Raw genomic sequence first — 16787 nt, 5'->3', positions numbered from 1 at the left:
GCCTTACTTTGGCCTCTATTGTACACAGTTTTCATATACAAAGTGTATTTCCTCCTCCTCAAGGTAAATTGACAGTCAAAACTTTTATGTTTCTCCTAGTCGTGGAGCTCCACCTGCTGTACGTCCCTTGGCATAGCATTAGATCGGAAGGACCCAATCTTAGGTTTGAGTTTCTTTGTTGAATTCTACTTGTCAGAATAGATATTACAGGACTTTTATTCTTTTTCAGAAGTATTTAAGATATAAAAGATAAAATCTACTTATTTTTTTACAGAACAGGATAAAATAGGATATGCAAATACCATATGGATCCATTGGGCTCTTTTACAAGATATGGTAAAGGACCTTAGCAATTGTATTTTTCTCACATCTTGAAACATTTGCTGTTTCACCACCCGAGGAATTATTACATTATTCATGCTAGACAAGACTAAATAAGAGAATGGAAGAATGGTGGAATATCATTAAACTAAAATCTAGTGATGCTGGTGAAGTTGATCACGTAAGTAAAATTTTGAGACCATGAACCTTCTGATGTCAATATCCTAGATAAATTTTCTCAAACTTAAGAATTGAGGAGTGAATAATATATTTCTAAGAAGGAAAAGGAAATATGGCATTTATTCAAGAAGTCAGGCCTTCAATAAACAATTATTTGTAACAAGAACTTGAGCTATTTTGTAGAAAAAATCTGTGACAACTGTTATCTTTCATCTACTATGATGTTTACGTGCCAACAATCACTTGATATAGCTTCTAAGTGGATGATGTTGACATTATCTATAAAGGTGACTGTAAGAAAACAGATGGTATAAAAATGAATAAATTCATTGGATTACAGAAAAATAAAGAGTCCAAGGTACTCAGATGGTAAATGGCAACGACTGTTTTTCCCAGCATACTGAACATATGTAATAAAAAAAGATACTACTCATAATAGAAATAAAATGTCCAGGAATAAAATAATGAAAAATGTATATTGTGGGGAAAACTACAAAATTTTACTTAAGGACATAACGGGGGATAGGAATAAGTAAGTGTTGGATAGTAATATTCTATACTGTAAACATGTCAATCCTCACCAAATTGCTTCCTAAATATAGTACAATAACCAAAGAAATTTTCACTTTCATAAAACTCAAGGTAATGATTCTAACATTTATATGGAAGAATACATTTCTTTTTTATGCCCATTATTTTTATGATTTTGTGATTTGTGCCAATGATTAAACTACCTATTTATTTTTTGTTTCTTTTTTAAGTATATGCTTTATCAAAGTAATATATGCACATAATTTTAAAAAGTAAAAAACTGTGCAGAGGGGACAAGGACAACCAATAAACACCTGCCCCACCCTTCTCATCTCTCATTCCCCAGTCCAGAGACAAAAACTTTTACAAGTGTCTATTTTTAGTTATTCTTGTAGTTACCTCCATTTTTCTTCATAATATGCTTTTATTACTATTTCTTGACTGGATGACCCGAGGCATTTTCTGTTGACTCCTCACTGATTCTGCCTGTTCCTGCTGTCTCCTTCCCCCTCAATATGGTTATATTACTATTTTTACCTCTTCTGTTGGCTACATTGGTCACTTTATTTTTAAGTAATCTCTACATGGGGCTCAAACTCATGACCCCGAGATCAAGAGTTGTATGCTCTACCCACTGAGCCAGGGAGGTGCTCCTACATCAGTCACTTTAATAATGGGCCTAGCAGTGCCTTGGTGGCTCAGTTGGTTGAGTGCCCGACTTTGATCCAGGTCATGATCTCGTGGTTCATGGGTTCGAGCCCCATGTCAGGGTCTGTGCTGACAGCTCAGAGCCTGGAGCCTGCTTTGGATTCTGGGTCTCCCTCTCTCTCTGCACCTCCCCTGCTCATACTGTCTCTCTCTCCTTCAAAAATAAATAAACATTTAAAAAAATGTTCAAATAATGTAGTACCTAAACCTCTGTCTTGTTTTGTCAACTATGTCCAGAATCTCCACATTCTATTTTATGAGGACAATAGCGCCACTACTATTCCATTTATATTTCTCTTTTCCTCTGACTTCCAACATGTAACCCTGTAGGCTTGTCAAGGTTGGGAACATTTGCATTCTATTCCATAATAATAATTAAGTCTTCCTTGCTTTGCCTAAGGTTTGAGTCTAAAGGCTGAAAACCAGTATTTACTTTATTATGATTATTTAAATACTGTTCACTGAGTAGTTAAGTTTTATGCTAGGATTAGGTTTTCTCATCTATTTAACTGAAGCTTTGATCTATGTGCCAATGTTCAAATGGATTCTTCCTCCCACTTCCAGCAACTGTTCAAAATCAGCTTACGTATTAGGTTGCTTCATATACGAAGCATGCTTTCTTGTACAGTTTGAAATGTTTCCTTTTCCCTAAAGCTTCCACTTGTCATTGTTTCAGAGGATGAAGAAATATATGCCTTCCTGTTTCCTCCAGCTTCTTACTCCATCCATATGTTAAAATTCTTACTCAATCCACATATGAAAATTCATTTTCTTTCACTATTCTAATTTGGAGGGTTTGCCTCCCATTTGGACTATTCTTGTACAATTTATCATTCTGTAAGTTTTTAGTCGCATTTCTGGTTTTTAACATATGCATCCCATACCCTTTCTCATTTTGTGACGTGTGCTTTTTCTTATAGATACAATAGTTCCTCAGATATTTTTTTTTTAAAAACTTTCAAATGTTTTTATTTTATTTTTGAGAGAAAGACACACAGAGAAAGCGAGGGAGGAGCAGAGAGAGAAAAGGAGACACAGAATCGGAAGCAGGCTCCAGGCTCTGAGCTGTCAGCACAGAGCCTGATGCAGGGCTCGAACCCATGAGCCGTGAGATCATGACCTAAGCCGAAGTCGGACGCCTAACCATCTGAGCCACCCAGGGGCCCCTGATATTTCTGAGAACTTTAACATTGTAAGTTCTTTTCTTTTCCTTAAGTTATTTGCTCAGGAGTCAATTCTCCACTTTACCTTAGATACTTTTTGGTCATATTGGAGGCTATTGAGAAATGGTGACTTTTAGCCAGACAAGTCTGCAGGCAGGGCTAAAGCTTTGCTCCAGTGTTCAGGAATCAACCATGCTGTAGGGTCCCCAGAGGACAAAAAGTTAGCAGTGGCTCTGTAGGCAGATGTTGAGCATCAAAGCAGGGCAAGTTCATGGTCAGCCAGCAGGCCTAAGTAGAAGAAGCCAGGCAGTGTGCACCTGAACTCTTCACAGAAGAGTACCTCTTCCTTGACCAGTTTTTCTAAAGCAGCCAGTCTAAAGTAACCCATAGTCTCACTTTCAATGTCCCATGTATTTTCTTCGTCCCAGGAATTGATCATATATTTCTTGTTCATTATGCTCTGACTACACCACTACACTGTAAATAAACAGATGCATATGATATGTATATGACATCATACGGGGCAAATAGTAAAAACTTGCCTTATAGTCTCTATATGCATATATGGTATCTTACAATTAGGGAAAGTCTTCAAAAATAATTCTACCTTTGATGGATATAACATAATAGTTAGGCTAGGTAATTTCATATGATCGTAAGTTGCAAAATCCCAATTTTGCTTGGTTTTTGCTCTCCTATTCACACAGATACACATATACCCAAAGTCAGGCATGTAATCACATTATTCAACAGGTAGTGCAATGTTTAAGCCTTTCTAGTTTATGAATACCACACTAATGCTACAGATTTGTCAAAAAGAATTCCAGTGAAGTCATTCAAACACTTCACTAACATCCATATTTTGAAGAATTTCTATTTATCTTGGTCAAGAGCAAAATCCTCCCTAATTAAACGTGAACACTTGCAAACTGAAAACGAACCTTGAGGAGGAGGAGTAAAGGAGGCCGAATAAACCTGCCCAAGTCAGTAGTGCAGAGCCAGGTTTATGACTCAAATCACAGGAGTGGGGACTCCAGATTCAAGGAAAAGAGATCTAGGACAGCAAAATCCTGCTGCCCTCCAAAGTCTGTTCTCCCCACCCACCCAGTAGTTGTCAATGTCTCCCAGAATTGTATCATCGGCCTTTTCTTGTCACTTTCTACATTCTCTTAGAGCCTCCTACGTGTGTAACAGTTAACATCTTACCTTATGCTGATGCCTTCAGATCTTCATAACCAACTCTCAGGTCTATGTTGCAAGCCAAGTCCCTAATTTGTTGCCCTAATTTTATGTCTAATTTCTCACTAATTCTAACTAACTAATTGGTTTCTTCAAATGTAGGCTGAACGCAGAAACATTCATCCTTGCCCCTAACCATCTCTTCTTCATTTCTACAAGCCATCATGGTACCAAATGTCCCAATCAACCAAGCAAAGAGCCCCACACCTTCAATTAAGCCCTGTTGAATTTATCTCTTCAATGTCTCCCACAGCTCTCTGTGCCCCTTTATCTCCTTTACCAGCCACTCAAAGATATCTGGTATCTGGCCCATCATTTATAAAAGCAAGAGAAGAGGCTTTCGTTTTGGAGTTTGCACTAATATAAACAAAAAAGAAAAAGTTTCTAAGTAACTCATCTATCCTGTCAGCACTCAAACTCATTAAAATATTCCTTCCTACAAGTTAATAAAAAATATGAGACTTACTTAAATGGTATAAACAAAAACGGTAAAGTAACTTCTTTTTTCTGAGTCATTTTCACCTGGGAACCAAGTATGAAAATATTTCATTATATTATAAATGAGACACAAATTAATTTCATTTTGAAATACAAACATTCATTAAAATGGCTCTTTGGGGATGGTTCACTACTTTGAAACTAAATGGAATTTTATGTTACTATATTATTTCATAAGTATTTAAACAAAAATTTCAGATTATCATACTATCATAATGAGCTGAGAATTAATCATATCAAGCTTGCAAAAGAACATACTGTAATCTCATTAAACTGTATTTCTTTTACTATAGAAGACAAAATAAGTCAAGCTGCCTTGACAATACTAACAGAAAGTTTCAGTGAAATGGTCACCTCTTTAACTTGTCCTAATGCATATGATAGTTGTATGTGAAACGACAAGAAATGTTGCAGTCTCTAATACTACTTCTATGGGGCAAATTCCAATCAGTAAATTATAAGCATATGCGGTGGTCTTCGAAGGTCATTCTACACACTTGAACTGATTCCTGGGATCTGCACCTCACAAATGTTAAACTTTATGACACTAGTCAAAGACACAAAATTTAAAGATCATAAACTATAGAAAATAATTTCTTTACATTTTCACTTAATATATTTGATGTTAAAATTGTCATAGTATCTATTTTTGTGTGTCCTGTTTTACCTTGAATTGTTCGAGAATCTGTATTGCATTTGTAAACATGCTCTCTGCTTTGAAGAGATCAGTGTTGTTAAGATAATCTACAGGAAGGATGCCCTGTAAATAAAGAACACTGCTTTAGTATTGGTATTAATTTTACTAGTATAATATTATTAGTATTAACAACTCAGGCTATTCTTATAAAACAAAAAGAGTTACAAATGAAACAATAAAAACAAGACATGTAGAGGAATAAATTACTGAAATAATTAAGCAAAATGTTTTTAAAACCATAACTGAAATATTATTTTTTCTATTATTTTTTCTCACAAAGTGTATATAACAAAGTAAATAAAGCAATAGAGATGAAGTAAGTTCAATAAAACCTAATATCTATTGAAAGACTACTGTGTGCTGAGCAGTGAGCTAAGTGCTTTGCACACACGAAAAATCCCTATGGTGGGCCACAGCCGGTATCCTTAAAAAGGAAAAAATGACACAATAAGAAAATTGAGAGTATACCGTGCATAGTAAGAGTAAGGGCTGTTTTGTTAATACACATACACATATACTTATGACTAGAAGGGCCACTTACTCAAGTTCTGAGTTAGAGGCCATTATTTTAAAAAAGTTTTTTTTAATGTTTATTCATTTTTGAGACAGAGAGAGGGACAGAGTGCGAGCGGGGGAGGGGCAGAGAGAGAGAGGGAGTCACAGAATCTGAAGCAGCTCCAGGCTCTGAGCTGTCAGCACAGAGCCCGATGCAGGGCTCCAACTCACGAGTGGTGAGACAATGACCTGAGCTAAAGTCGTGCTCAACTGACTTAGCCACCCAGGTACCCCAGAGAACATTATTTTTTTAAAGTTTGCTTTGAAAAGCTAATATGAATGGCTAGTTGGAATGGGTATTTTTGTTTGTTTTTTGGCTTTTCAGCACCCAGTTCCCATTTTTAACAGCATTACCATTCTATGTTGAGAAATCTCCCCCATTGGATATAACAGTGGGTTTCTTTTTCTTTTTCTTTTTTTAATGTTTATTTACTTTTGAGAAAGAGAGCAAAAGTGGGGGAGGGGCAGAGAGAGAAAAAGAGAGTGGGGGAGAGGAGGGGAGGGGAGGGGAGGGGAGGGGAGGGGAGGGGAGAGCAGAGGAGAGGAGAGGAGAGGAGAGGAGAGGAGAGGAGAGGAGAGGAGAGGAGAGGAGAGGAAAGGAGAGGAAAGGGAGACATAGAATCCAAAGCAGGCTCCAGGCTCCAAGCTGTCAGCACAGAGCCCGATGCAGGGCTTGAACCCACAAACTGCACGATCATGACCAGAGCTGAAGTCGGACGCTTAACTGAATGAGCCATTCAGGCACCCCAACAGTGAGATTCTAATGGAGCCCTACTTTCCTTTACTGAAGGATAAATAAATAACTAGCTAGCCCACTCCAAGCTAGCCCACTCAAGAGGTAAGCAGTGGAATCTGACTCCTGAGAGTCAAGGAACAAAAAGTACAAGTATAATACTATTCTCCCCTAGTGTTGGTGCACTGAGCACAACAGTTTGGTTCTTTCTTCCAAGTCCCTGGCGCTCCCTTAGTTCCTGATTTCCAAGCCTGGATTTTGAGCACCCCTTCAAATCAACAACACAGTAATATCATTTTAATAAATTCCCTTTAAATGGATTCAGTTTCTGCTGCTTGCAATAAAATTTATATATATTTTACCACTTATAACTGAAATACAAAGATAAATCTATATACATTTTAGAAAATAAAAAATTTTAAAGAAAAGCTATTAGGCTTCTGCTCTATGTTGTAGATTATAATACATACACAGTTAGATACTTAGAAAAAAAGAGAGGAAAGTAAGTTTTAAATGTAACCAAAGATTATTCCGAAAGACATAAAAAGTAAATTTTACTGTACAGTAACTTTTTTTTATTCTGAGAGCTGATAAGAAATTTTATTCCTTACCACTGAATTAAGGGGAAAGGGAACTCCAATAAGAGAAGCCATCAGTGGTGCAATATCAGCCTACAAACAGAAAATGTTCAATTCTAGTAAGTTTACAGACATCAATAAGAAAATTATATAATTTAATGCAACTATATTTTGGACTATAATCATGATGTTCATTATAATCCATTACCTTCAAACATTTATTCAGTACACAATAGATATCAATCTCTAAAAATGTCATTTGCTACAGCTGCATCAACTTACACACTAGAACAAAAAGTTACTACCCTGGTAGCTAAGAACTTGACCACTTCATGTAATAGTTTTTCAGTATTATGAATAGGATGCCTTAACTAGACAAAAAGTAAATAGCAAGAGAAGGCCTTAACTGGGTAAAGGTACATCTTAAGAAAGAAAGTATAGGGGCGCCTGGGTGGCGCAGTCGGTTAAGCGTCCGACTTCAGCCAGGTCACGATCTCGCGGTGCGTGAGTTCGAGCCCCGCGTCGGGCTCTGGGCTGATGGCTCAGAGCCTGGAGCCTGTTTCCGATTCTGTGTCTCCCTCTCTCTCTGCCCCTCCCCCGTTCATGCTCTGTCTCTCTCTGTCCCAAAAATAAATAAACGTTGAAAAAAAAATTTTTTTTTAAAAAAGAAAGAAAGTATATACCAGAAGGTTTGGCCAGACAGTGAAGTCCAGAAAAGACATAAACCCCCAGTTTCCCGGACACTTGTGTGTGTCTCTACCTCCATTTCCTTATCTCCCTCTGGCTTCTCAGCCACCTACAATGTCCTTTGATCCTTCACCATCCCACAGACACTCTCCCTGAGGGTAACAGAGCTAATACCCTCTATTTTTCTAAATCCGACTGTTTTTTTTTTTTTTAATTTTTTTTCAACGTTTTTTATTTATTTTTGGGACAGAGAGAGACAGAGCATGAACGGGGGAGGGGCAGAGAGAGAGGGAGACACAGAATCGGAAACAGGCTCCAGGCTCCGAGCCATCAGCCCAGAGCCCGACGCGGGGCTCGAACTCACGGACCGCGAGATCGTGACCTGGCTGAAGTCGGACGCTTAACCGACTGCGCCACTCAGGCGCCCCAATCCGACTGTTTTTATATTAGTCCTTATAATTTTTCAGGCAGTAAAGTGCTTAGATGTCAAAATGCCCAGTTCCAAATCCTTGCCTGAAATCTGAGTCCTTGGGCAGGTTATCTGACCTCCTCAATGCCTCAGTTTCCTTATCACTTATTTATTTTCTTATCATTTAGTTATTTAAAAAAAAAAAACCCTTACAAAGTTATGGCATAATTAAAGGAGATTAAATTTATAAAGTACGTGGCACAGAATAATCCTGCAGTGAATGGTGGCTCCAAATGCTCTTCTGATTATTTTAATCACTTGACTTTTCAGCAGCACCGCATACACCATTCCCTTCTTGGCATCTGTAACACCACACACACCACTCAGTGTCTTCATTCTCACTGGGGCTCCTTTCCAGATACCATCTCTAGTTCCCCATTTAAAGTTGGAGTTTGGTCCCAGGCTCTCAGTGCTTCTCACGTTTTACCATCTGGACTCTCTTTACTAAGTACCATCCCACAGAAAACTGGAAAACTCCAATGGCCTCTAATTGCCTTGTGCCTTTCCCCCCGGAATCCACTGTTGGCTTCCTCCAACCTGTTCTTCCTGCTGCATCCAGAGAAATCCTTTCCCCAAAAAACAGATCATGTCACTCTCCAAGCTTCATATACTTCACGGGCTTCCTCAAGCTTTAGGATTAAGTCCATAGGCCCATAAGGCCCTGCGGGGTCTAGTGCCCACCCAGACATCAGACCACAGTCTCAGTTTCTCTGTGCTCCTTTAATACACCATGTATCCTCTTACCAGAGCTCTGTGTACATGTTGCTGCCTCTGCGTGGAAAGGGAGAGGGAACACCATGTGCCTGGTAACTCCTACTTAATTCTGCAGTCTCAGCTCAAACCTCTATTTCTCAGGAAGACTTTGCAGACCATACAGTCTATCAGATATGTCCACTCTATACTCTCACAGCTTCACAGTCCTCTTTTGTACTAATTATCACACTGTAATTTTACATGTATTTGTATAATAATTTGCTTAATATCTGTTCTCACCCCTAAACTGTAAGCTTCCCAGGGCAGGCATTTTGTCTACTTTTCCTCACCATTATATCCCTTACACATATCTAATGTTAATGTTTGCATAGTGTTTTACACCACTGTGGACACATAGCAATGTTGGTGAAAGAATGAATAAAGAAACTCTCATCTAATGTAGATTTGAAGTAGGAGTAGTCACAGGGCAATAGCTGAATCTATATTTAGATTTAAATCATAATCCAGTCTGGCTATATGTTTTATGATTTTCAAGTTATTCCCTATCCTTCTGATGGTGATTTTTGCAGCAAATTAATTAAACTGTTATTCTAATTTTATACATTTCCATTTATTTGGGTAATATGCAGCCATCCCTCCTAATGTACTGACAGAGAACAGGCTTCTGCACCCACAGGACTAAAAATGAGATTCTAGACCTTGGTTTATCCACCACAATAAGCAATGCCAGTTTGTAAGGTGACCTGGTGAGGGTAAAATATTCCTGCCACCTTCAAGGTCATATACCAACAATGCCTTGCCTTCTACAAATAGTGAAGATGGCTGTTTGCAGAGCATATCTTCAACAATGAAAATTCCATGCTTCGTATTTACACATAACGTTACCAGTCTAACTTGATTAGGTTGGCCACGCATTTCCCTGTAATCTAAAGTTTCTAGCTGAGTAATCTATGTTCTTGTTATCTTTTTTTCCATTGCATTTGTAAGCACCCTGGGTAGAATTAAGGATAAAATATGTGTTAATAAAAAAGAAACGGCAACTCACATACTACAGGAAAAAAAAACCCATAATAGGGTTTTATTAGGTCTGTGCTTAGAGCAACTAAGCCAGGCAACCATGACAAGAAATCACAGGAATTGAACAGCCATGCAGATTTCAATTTACATAATAATTCTTTAATTAGCCAATGTTATTTGGAGGGAATCTTCTTTCAGTTTTATGTGGAGCTTTTTCTATTTTGCCAAAAGAAAGATTAGTTGGGTTAAAATATTTGCACTAGAAGGATTTCTCTTGGTAATTGAAATGTTTTGAAAAATACTTTATTATTAATACTCTTGTTCAGATTTTTTTTTCAGCCTAAACTTCTTCTAGGAGAGAAAATTAAATGTGAAAGTGACTAAATTGAACTGAATACCTGATGGATATCTTGCCTCTTCCAGCTCTCTAATCTCCATTCTGAAACAAAACGAGACACAACAGCTGATGTTAAGATTTAAAAAAAAAAATAGTTTCATTATTAAGAGAGATCAATGTGTAATGTGAAACAAAAGTACTGGGAAAGTCTATTTTAAGTCAACTATGAACAAAAAAAGACACTTAAACAGGCACAGCTGTATGTTTTTAAAACCAGAATTTAAAAGAATAGCTTTAAAAGTAAATATTTGGTGTTTTCTGTGATGATTTATTAAACTTTCAAAGTGCTCATTTGCAGATCATTGTTTCAAAGCATCAAAAGGGTAAGGAAGGGAAGATGGAAGTAAAAGGCACAATGACAACAGCTGTCAGCATGACTAGGACTAATGACAGTCCCGCTCCAGGGAGCAATTAAGGCAATTGATGTCTGTTAGACAACCTAAGCCCTTCTTTTTTTCTGTAATGGCAGTTGCTTGCAAAAATACTTAAAAATGTAGCTGTGATGTTCCTACTGTCCACGAATCCCAAATGTGAAAATCCTATAGTGAGTTACAATTAAAATTGCCTTCAGACATAACCTCATTCCCCTATTTTTCCACATATAAATTCAGAAATTTCAATAACCAGTAATCAAAACAAATGATTATGAGAGAGCATGCCTTCATTTAATGACTTTAAGATATATTATAAAAAGGGTTCTAAGATATTTTTATGATGAAATTTCCTTTAATAAGCTGGCGAAGTTTAAAAATACGTTCCTGGTTCTACTAGTCAGCTACTAAAAATTCACCCTAATTACCTGATAAGGAAAAGATGCACATTCCCTTTCCCTCTAACTTATGACACCTAATATTCATAGAAGAAAAAATGTATTCCTCTGTAATGATTCCTGAAGTCAAGTTATTCTAAAATATTAATTCACTGAGAAATCAAGAGCCAAAGTTTTATATCCTCAGTACAAACATTCTATTGAACCCAGCTTCTATTAGACCCAATCTAATTCATTTACCACAGAGCATAGGAATATAAAATGCTGAAGCTGCTTTAGCAAACAGTGTGGCAGTCTGCAAAAAATTAAACACAGAGTTACATATGGCCCATTTATTCCATCACTAGGTACCTATCCGAGAGAAATGAAAACATGTCTACACAAAAACTGGTACACAAATGTTCATACATTTGTGTCATTGGCACTATCAACAGTCAAATGTGGAAACAACCCAAATGTCCATAAGATGATTGGATAAATAAAATATGGTCTAGACACCCAACGGAATATCATTCAGCTGTAAAAAATAAACTATTTATACATGCTACAATACAGATGAACCTTGAAAAAAATTATGCCAAGTGGAAGAAGCCAGACACAAAGACCCTACAGTGTGTAATTCCACTTATAGGAAACGTCCAGAATAAGCAGATCCAGAGAGGGAGAAAGTATAATGGTTGCCAGGTGATGGGGAGAGGGGGGGAAATAAGGTGTGACTGCTATTGGGGAAGGGGTTTCTTTGGAGGTGCTGACAAAACAGTTTGTAATTAGACAGCAGAGGTGATGATACAGTCTTGTGAGTATGCTAAAAAGAAAACCTGAAAGGTACACTTTTAAAACATGAATTAAAATGGCAAGAGAATTTTATCTCAATAAAAAAATAAATTCAAGAAAAGAGTCTAAGGAAATTTTATGATGCAAACCAAAGAGCTTTCTATGACAGAAATATATAAACATGGCTATGAGTGTGAATCCCTGAAGAAGATTTTAAAAAGAAAATTTCCAGGCCTCACCCAGACTCATGGAATTAAAATATCTAGTGACAAAGTCTGGAAATTTGCTTTTTGTTTGTTTTTAAGTTTATTTATTTATTTTGAGAGACACAGAGAGAGACACGTGGAGGGGCAGAGAGGGAGAGAAAGAGAATCCCAAGCAGGGTCCCCACCATCAGCACAGAGCCCGGTGTAGGACTCGAACTGACGAACCGTAAGAGCATGACCTGACACAGAACCAACAATCAGACATTTAACCGACTGAGCCACCCAGGTGCCCCAACGGAAATTTATTTGTTTTTTAATCTGTATTTTTAACAAGTGTTTTGGATAAGTTTTATACAAATAATCTGGAGTGAGGCATTTGAAAGGAATTTGTTTTGTCCAATTAATAAAAAGTTTGGAACTCTAAAAAAAAAAAAACCTTACCTCACAAAATAAGCAGAGCTCCAGGAAAAAGGAATTCATTTTCCTCATGGATTAGGAAGGAAGGGAGGCTTGGGTAACACAGAAAGCCTTCAAAAGTACTAGAGACAGGGCAAAATCAGTCCAGGTGTGAAATGTCAATTGTGACATATGTGTGATTTATCTGATTGATAGTCTTTGCAGGTTAAGATATGACTCAGTAGTTTAATGTAAATCCCAGCAATAAAAATAGGCTTGTGGAAAAAAAGTAATAGTATAATTTATATCTGTAACTTCATAAGGCAGATAACTAAGACTATATATTTCAATCTGAATATTATAAACCAATAATGAGAACTATACAAAAATAACACATAAAAACAGTAATGATACAAATATCAAAATGAAAACTGTAACTTGAAAAGTGATTTTTTTAAGTTAAACTTTGGCTTTATTTTATTTTAATGTTTATTTATTTATTTTGAGAGAGATAGAACGGGGAAGGGGCAGAGACAGAGAGAGAGAGGGACAGAATCCCAAGCAGCCTCCGCACTGTCAGTGCGGAGCCCAACGAAGGGCTTAAACTCATGGACAGTGAGATCATGACCCGAGCCGAGAGCAAGAGTCAGACAATTAACTGAATGAGCCATCCAGGCGTCCCCCTAAACTTTGGTTTCATTTAAAAAAATTTTTTTAATTTTTTAAAATTTTATTTAATATAATTTATTGTCAAGTTGGCTTACATATAACACCCAGTGCTTATCCTTTAAAATGTCGTATTTATGAAAACAATAAAGGTAAATGTTTATACCTTTCAAAAATGCATCATCAAATTTCTGAGCTGATACTTTTTGGGGATACTTGATTCCAGCTCCCCAAGTGACAAAAGGAGTTAAAGTCTCTGAAGGATGACCAGCCCCATGGGAACCTACAAATAAGACATCAAGAGTATTAAGACAGGGATATAAGAAATTATACCTAAATATTTATTTATTGTTTAATCGTTTTAAAGAATTGACCCATATGTATTTCTACTTCTAGCCACCACACTCCCAAATGCGTGCAACTCTGCATAACAATTAGTTTTAAAATATTCCCAAAGCAAGTCAGAGCATCAATAGACAGGCAAAAACAAAACAAAAAGGTCTGTTGACTGGTTGAAAGAAGAACAAGAATATTAACAAGAAGACTTGGAGGAGATGCGACCAGCGTAATGCCACATGGGACACGCAGTAGGTCAAGGCCAGGTCTGTTCTGGAGAGGACAGCAAAGTCTCTTGATGAGTTTCTTCCAGGCCACTCTGGCTGGTGTAACCAAAAGCCCTTTATAGAGTGGAACCGGCTCACTAGAATTCTGTACTGTGATGTGGGGACCCAAACTTCATCTTTGCCTTGTTTTGTTCTCTGTGCACACACTGTGTTTGCCTTGGGAATCTCACAGAAAGGACAAGGTCATGTAGGGTAGACTTCCAGGAGCCCCAGGATTCCTGGTTATACCACCTTACTCTTACATTATCATCACTTACAGTTAACGCTAGTTGGATAAATAATAGGATAGGCACTTTTTGTTTTCTTCTCCATACTTTTCTCTAATTTCTCATTTTAAATGAGCATATGTTCCTTTTATAGTTAGAAAAAAGATCCTTTATATAAGATCAGGTTTTTTACACTAACATGTTAAGACATTCTGCATATACGAAGACATTTAATCCTCTTCCACATTACAAGATGTCTGCAAGCTACATTTACAACTACTTTAATCATAAAGTACGTGTCACTTAGAGACAGACTAACCCCAGTCTGTCATTCCATGGTCAGAGGTAAAGATAAATGCCGTTTTCCCATCATTTCCATAAAAGTGTTCAAGAATGGACACCATTTCTTTTATTCCCGCATCCACTAGTTTAATATTGTCCTTATATTCCCTGTTTAAGAAGAAACAGAAGAACACATTAAAGTTACATTAATTTGGAAAAATACAATTTCTTCAACATGAACCTAATATGAATCATCTGAAGTTATTAACTCCTAAATACTTTTATATCTCATCCTTAATATTTTAAAATCAGAGATCTTCATATTGTTAAAGATAACAATCTCTCCTTTTAAAGAAGCATAAGAATCTGAAATCGTTTTCAGAAATAGTTTAAAAGGAGAATACTCTCCAATATTGATTAGCAAATATATTTTAATGAATACTTTTTACATCTCAAATGCATTAATTATGATTTTCAAGTTCATGCGTCTCATAATGCACACTATATTGTTTTTGTCACATTAATAGGTATCACTGTTTCAAGTATAAAATGTTCTCATCCCTTAGAGTGTTTGTGACATAAAACATTAATATAACATTATAAGCAAATTATATTTAAGATTCCATACAGTTGAATAGGTTGGTTTGGTATGAATTCTATCACTTGAAATAGTCCATCATGTTAAAGAAGGGGAGCATGAGGTATTTATTACTGGTAGCTAACCAATAGGCATTGTTCACAGACTTAGCTAAACCAAATTCTAAATAAAGAACAAAAGTAAAACATCGATTCTTCCTCTTATGGTCTGCAAAACTGAGAAAAATATTTGCTATTCTATATAAGGAGTTCTACTGAAATAGAACCCCTGTATACAGGGGCGCCTGGGTGGGTCAGTGGACTAAGTATCTGACCTCAGCTCAGGTCATGATCTCACTGTTCGGGAGTTTGAGCCCCGCATCAGGCTCTCTGCTGACAGCTCTGAGCCTGGAGCCTGCTTCAGATTCTATGTCTCCTTCTCTCTCTGCTCCTCCCCAACTTGTACTCAGTCTCTCTGTCTCTCTCAAACATGATTAAATGTTAAAAAAATTTTTTAAAGGGGTGGCTGGATGGTTCAGTCAGTTAAGCATCCAACTTCAGCTCAGGTCATGAACTCATGGTCTGTGAGTTCAAGTCCTGTGTTGGGCTCTGTGCTGACAGCTCAGAGCTTTGAGCCTGCTTTGGATTCTGTGTCTCCTCTCTTTGCCCCTCCCCTGCTCACGCTCTGTCTCTGTCTCAAACATAAATAAACATTAAAAAAAAATCTGAATATTCTTTTTTCTCTGCCTTGATAAATGAAGAATATAGAATGTAAGTAATGTGATAATTACAAAAAATATATAATACTTTAAAAGTTCAAATAGAATACCCGAGTCTCTCAAAAACATGAAATTAAACACAGCATTAAAATTACCTTGATGATGGTCGGTGAGCATGTCCGTTTGTATCTATTCCTAATAAATGTAAGAAAAAAACTATTTTTTCTTCATTTAGTTTAGAAAACAAAGACTGGTTGTTTCTGGCAGCATGAAAGAATTCCTATAGGTAACAAATCAGTTAAAGAAATTTAGTCCATTTATTTTACGTAAAAAATAATTCTGATGAAAACCTTGAATTAAATGTATACATAACTATAAAATTAAATTATTTTATTTTAAGTTTATCCTCAGAACCAACCAACACAAAGTCCTTATTGTCAGTTCAGACATCAACGCTTGAATCATGAGTGAGCTGGGCTATAATTAGGCCAAAAAAGGGTTACAGAAAGGGGACCTTGATTTCACGAAGATCTCCTAAGCGCTGAATAAAATATACCAGGTTGAATTAATATGTTGACAAGAGTCAAAAATAAAACAGTACAAGTGGCAACAGTTTAGGAACATTTTATCATTTTTAAATGTTTTAGGAGCCAGACTACTTCTTGTCCTGTCTCATTGCTGCCCTCGTCCAACTGTTAGTGCTCACTTGAACGGTGAGAATAGCTTCTGAACAAGTTCCTTTTCCCCAAGACTAGAACCTGTTCTTCACGCTGTGTGATAGAAAAATGCCCACTTAATAAAATATGGGTAGAAAATTATTATATTGTTTCATAATTGCAAACTGGATTCACAAAGCCCTTCTAAGACAATGAATTAAACATCTACTTGCATACACATGAATATGTAAACAAGTTTCTGTGGGGAATACTTATAAACTACTTTCAATAAGTCAACAGGCTCTGCCAAGATACGTAATTGTCGTTCACATAACTGTCTCTTAGTAGATGGTAACTTTAACGAGGAAAATGTCATTGCCCGACAAAAGTCTGAAGTATTTTTTGAAATAATCCTTCATTATTACAA

The 16787-nt window shown here is 36.8% G+C and overlaps 1 protein-coding gene across 5 annotated transcripts in view; it reads right to left on the bottom strand.

Moving 5' to 3' along the window:
• The window catches only part of PIGN (phosphatidylinositol glycan anchor biosynthesis class N), a 105665-nt gene that overhangs the window by 60256 nt on the left and 28622 nt on the right, over positions 1-16787 (bottom strand). For all 5 annotated transcript variants that reach the window (XR_006963309.1, XM_047086386.1, XM_047086388.1 and 2 more), the window contains 7 exons: positions 15860-15984; positions 14447-14577; positions 13465-13581; positions 10489-10529; positions 7237-7296; positions 5308-5400; positions 4609-4664 (listed from right to left, as the gene is read on the bottom strand). Coding sequence is in view for 4 of the 5 variants with exons in the window: in XM_047086386.1 (XP_046942342.1) it covers positions 4609-4664; positions 5308-5400; positions 7237-7296; positions 10489-10529; positions 13465-13581; positions 14447-14577; positions 15860-15984 (623 nt within the window). In the remaining variant the exon portion in view is untranslated. The remainder of the gene's footprint in view (positions 1-4608; positions 4665-5307; positions 5401-7236; positions 7297-10488; positions 10530-13464; positions 13582-14446; positions 14578-15859; positions 15985-16787) is intronic.

The sequence above is a fragment of the Lynx rufus genome, unplaced genomic scaffold (assembly GCF_022079265.1).
Source record: "Lynx rufus isolate CCGP_SWC_20201006 ecotype Redwood Valley unplaced genomic scaffold, mLynRuf1.p SCAF_20, whole genome shotgun sequence".
Lineage (NCBI taxonomy): Eukaryota > Metazoa > Chordata > Mammalia > Carnivora > Felidae > Lynx > Lynx rufus.
Note: the sequence above shows the minus strand (reverse complement) of the source record. Positions and strands in the feature narration are given on the sequence as shown.